This window comes from Oncorhynchus clarkii, chromosome 7 (genome assembly GCF_045791955.1).
Source record: "Oncorhynchus clarkii lewisi isolate Uvic-CL-2024 chromosome 7, UVic_Ocla_1.0, whole genome shotgun sequence".
Taxonomy (NCBI): Eukaryota; Metazoa; Chordata; class Actinopteri; order Salmoniformes; family Salmonidae; genus Oncorhynchus; species Oncorhynchus clarkii.
In genome coordinates, this window is record NC_092153.1 from 27,042,636 (window position 1) to 27,046,471 (window position 3,836).

The 3,836-nt window shown below is 39.1% G+C and overlaps 1 protein-coding gene across 1 annotated transcript in view; it reads left to right on the top strand.

Annotated features, from left to right (window-relative positions):
• Positions 1–928: 928 nt before the first annotated feature.
• The window catches only part of LOC139412572 (interferon alpha/beta receptor 1-like), a 20,441-nt gene continuing 17,533 nt past the window's right edge, over positions 929–3,836 (top strand). Inside the window, exons 1-2 of the mRNA XM_071159287.1 lie at positions 929–1,048; positions 1,332–1,452. Of these exons, the coding sequence (XP_071015388.1) occupies positions 1,003–1,048; positions 1,332–1,452 (167 nt within the window). The 5' untranslated portion in view covers positions 929–1,002. The remainder of the gene's footprint in view (positions 1,049–1,331; positions 1,453–3,836) is intronic.

The following is a 3,836-nucleotide window of genomic DNA, read 5'->3' on the forward strand; positions in this document are numbered from 1 at the left end:
TATACCATGCGTATCCTGTACATACGACTAACACAACTAGAAACGACCCCTTACTCCTTAGCACCTACCCCCTACAGACCTAGACCAACTAGAACAGGGGTCTCCAACCTTTTCTACCAATCTAGCTTTCAAATATGCACATTCTTCTCTTCTCTTTCCCGGATCCTTACTGTACAAGAGATGTGTTTTCTGTCAAGATACCTGGTCAAATAAGGGTGAATAATAACTCCGAAGACTGGAAAAAGCGAGAATTAAAAAATACAAATAAATATTTCAAGGGCACACCTAGCGAGAGAGGAATGTGTTTGACTAGCAGTGTTTCTGTGCTGCTACTGCAACTGCACATGCGATGGTAACAAATTTATACAAATAATATTTATATCATTATAGCCAGGTAGGCCTACTTTGAAGTGAACATTTATTTGAGAAGGTTTCGAGGAAAACCTTTCTGTCTACCCACAAGATGGTAATCATGAGCATCGCTAACTGGTTACACAGCATGATAGACAGACGTGCGCAACACGCAGGCAGGTGCAATATTGCTGGAAATGAATTGGTAGATATTATGTTACGTTTGGCCTTTTAAGCCAAATGTGGCGAACCGTTGGTAGTAGTGTCATCGTGGCTTTGATTGGATAGTAACCAGGATTTTGCAGTGTCTGATTTTTGTGAGATTTGTTTATGACAGTTTGCGGTGGAGCATGTGAAAAACGTATGTACTTCCAGATGATAATTAATTGTTTGGAAGCCCACTGATACCTGATATAATAATTGATATGTCAAAATCAGTGGCCTCCACAATGGTAATACATCATTTGGGCTAGGGCAACTGTCTCAGTGCCAATGAGGAAATAAGATGGTTCTTCTTTCTTCACTATGCCCGCCCATAAAAAGAGCAGTTTCTTCCCCTTACATTTTGACATTTTGCACATTTAGCAGGCACTCTTATCCAGTGTTACTTAAAGCTGTTGTTACAATTGGAACACACCATAGAACAATGTGATGGCATTTTATCTTCTTATCACTCTGGGATTTCGATTCATTTCAGGTTTGTGTTTTCAGGCCTTAACTTACTGTAGCCTAGATACAGTAATATCATTGTTGCAGTGTCACTGTTTAACTTTTGATTCCTTTTTGATTCCTTTCTAACTTTTGATTCCTTTGTGGCAAGCTAAATCAATCAGACAAAGTACTTGACAGTATTTGACCCAGGTCTGACTCTAGTATTTGAGTGTTATTTCGTCTCACTGGACTCTTGTATCTGAAGAGTTTCTTTCTGTCTCAGTCTAATTCTGGTAATCAACTGAGTGTTGGTTTCTTTCATTCTATAGCGGAGTCACTTCTGCCTCAACCACAAAATGTTGAGGTGGTCTCTTACAACATGGATGCCATAGTTAAGTGGGAAGCTCCCCTTACTTCACTGAAAAACCTTACCTACACAGCTGAATACAGGTGAGACACACACACACACACACACACACACACACACAATAAAAAGTATTGCTCATTCTGGATGCAGTTTTCCTCCCGCAGTGTCTCAGAGGCATTTAGACTGGTACATCCATTCCTGGACTATACTGGACGATATCTTTTTACCAGACCAAACCGAAGAACCAAATACACACGTATACAGATGTAGGATCTTAATTTGATTTTCCCTTACAAAAAAAATGATCAACTGCTCAAAAATTCCATTAATTTTAATGGACATAATAATTCACGTTTTATTTTGCTGCGGGATTATTTTCCTGCTGTAAGAGACTGGCTCCAGTTAAGATCATACATTTTTATGACACACAAATACTTCTGGTTTAAATGTTTTGTCTTTGACATCATACTTAGAGGTTGTTCACACTTACTAGCATTTTTAGCAAAAATATCCTCAGCTACACATACTGTGAGAGCAAAATTGCACGATTATGTAATAATACTGTAATTGCATCAAATGGTTGTTTTATGCAACAGAATAGGGCAGGGATTCTTAAACTTGTTCAGCCTGGGACCCAAATTAGAAATGTTGTGTCCCTGGGACAAGCTTAGGAAAATATGCAACTATATGTAAATATCGGTACATTTTCATATAAATGTATATTCATGTTAATTTTCCCCCATTAAAAACACTCTTAGATATCTGTCTAGGTTGGAACTGTTGCAGTTAAAATACAATAAATAATTTTCATTCTGAACTGGAATAAACTGATTGATCATATCACACAGATGAGTAACAGAATGCACACACATGCTTTTTGATAGGGCAACCCTAACCGTACAGATGGAAAATTATCAGGCCTACTGTACATCTTACTGTAGAAATTATTGTTGATAGAAAATCAAGGTTGGAACTGTTGCTGTTTAAAATACAGTACATTATTTTATTCTGAACTAGAAGACACTGATTGATCACATCACACAGATGTAGATCAGAAAACTCTCACACACACGGTCCTAATGAGAGGTGTGTGGCTGGTTGAAATTTTCAAAAAAGCATGTCTATTCTGGGCTCAGTTTTTTTCAGTGCAACACTGAGGTCAAACTCAGCAATATGACCGTTTCTGTATCTGTTTTTTAAAGTATGTCAGAGTTGAGAACCATGACTCACATAGGTATGTGGTGCCAAACTGGATCAGAACTTCTACTGCTTTCTCAGTCAGGCAGGAGGCCGCTTCCTGCTGTAGATGAGCAACCCAGAACTGTGTTTGCCTAAAAAAGAATCGTACTTCAATCAGTTTATTCCAGTTTAGAATACTAATTATTAATTGTATTTTAACAGCAACAGTTCAAACCAAGACTAGTTTTCAACAATCATTTCTACAGTAAGATGTACAGTAGGCTTGATCATTTTTCATATTCATCTGTACTGTTACTAAGGGTTGCACCATCAGTAACTAGCTAGCTTTCTTTCCTTTGGCTAATGTTAGCTATTAGTTGTGTACCTTACAAGGCCACGGGAATGTTTGAAAGAGAAACTCACATCTACTACTATTAGAGTTAGTACTCCGTTATTTCTGCTTATCGCCTGTTATATAATGACAACAATGCCTTGCTAGCTGACTTACTTTTCCACTGTCAAAGCACTGCTTCCTGAAGCATGATGCCCTGTTCTGAATGAACTCCCTGGGTTTATCATCATGCTGTATGTTTGGTCAGGACGTGTCATTTTATTAATTTGTTGGTTTTGCGAGACTCAATACTAACATCAAGCACTTCCCCGCACAAAACACATTGTGGGCGCTCCTCGTTATTTCTCAAAGTTTGTATGAAAGACATAGAAACTCAGCCCTGTATTTGTATTTCATGACAATTGAGCTCAGTCAGAACTTGTGGCTAGCATGAGTCCATTTGATGATGGCGGTGAGTGATGGCGAGTGGGAATGACAAGTCAGTGGCTGACAGGGCATCATCTGCTGCTGAACGACAGCGCTGCATTGTGTGTCACAGGGTGAAAACTGCAGAAAAAAGATCCGGTGAAACGCGAATGGAGAGGACAGATGAACTTTGCCAAATCAATTCCGGCAATTAATTAAATAACATTTACTTTGAAATATTGAATGAATTTACTCTAACACATTGCGACCCACCATTAACAGGTCCACAACCCACTTTGGCTCGCGACCCATACCTAAAGAAAGGCTGGAATAGGGGGTTCAAAGAACACTCTCATTCTCATCTGAGAAGGGACCTCTGGGGGCTTAATGCTGACAGAAGATTTACGATGCCTTGAGTGATAAACCTAACAAACTGCATTCCATAGCATGAGTTGGTGTTTCTGTACTGAGGTACCAGGGTGGAGATAGCTCCAGTATGGATAATTGTGAGAGGAATTTTGTTTTAGGGGC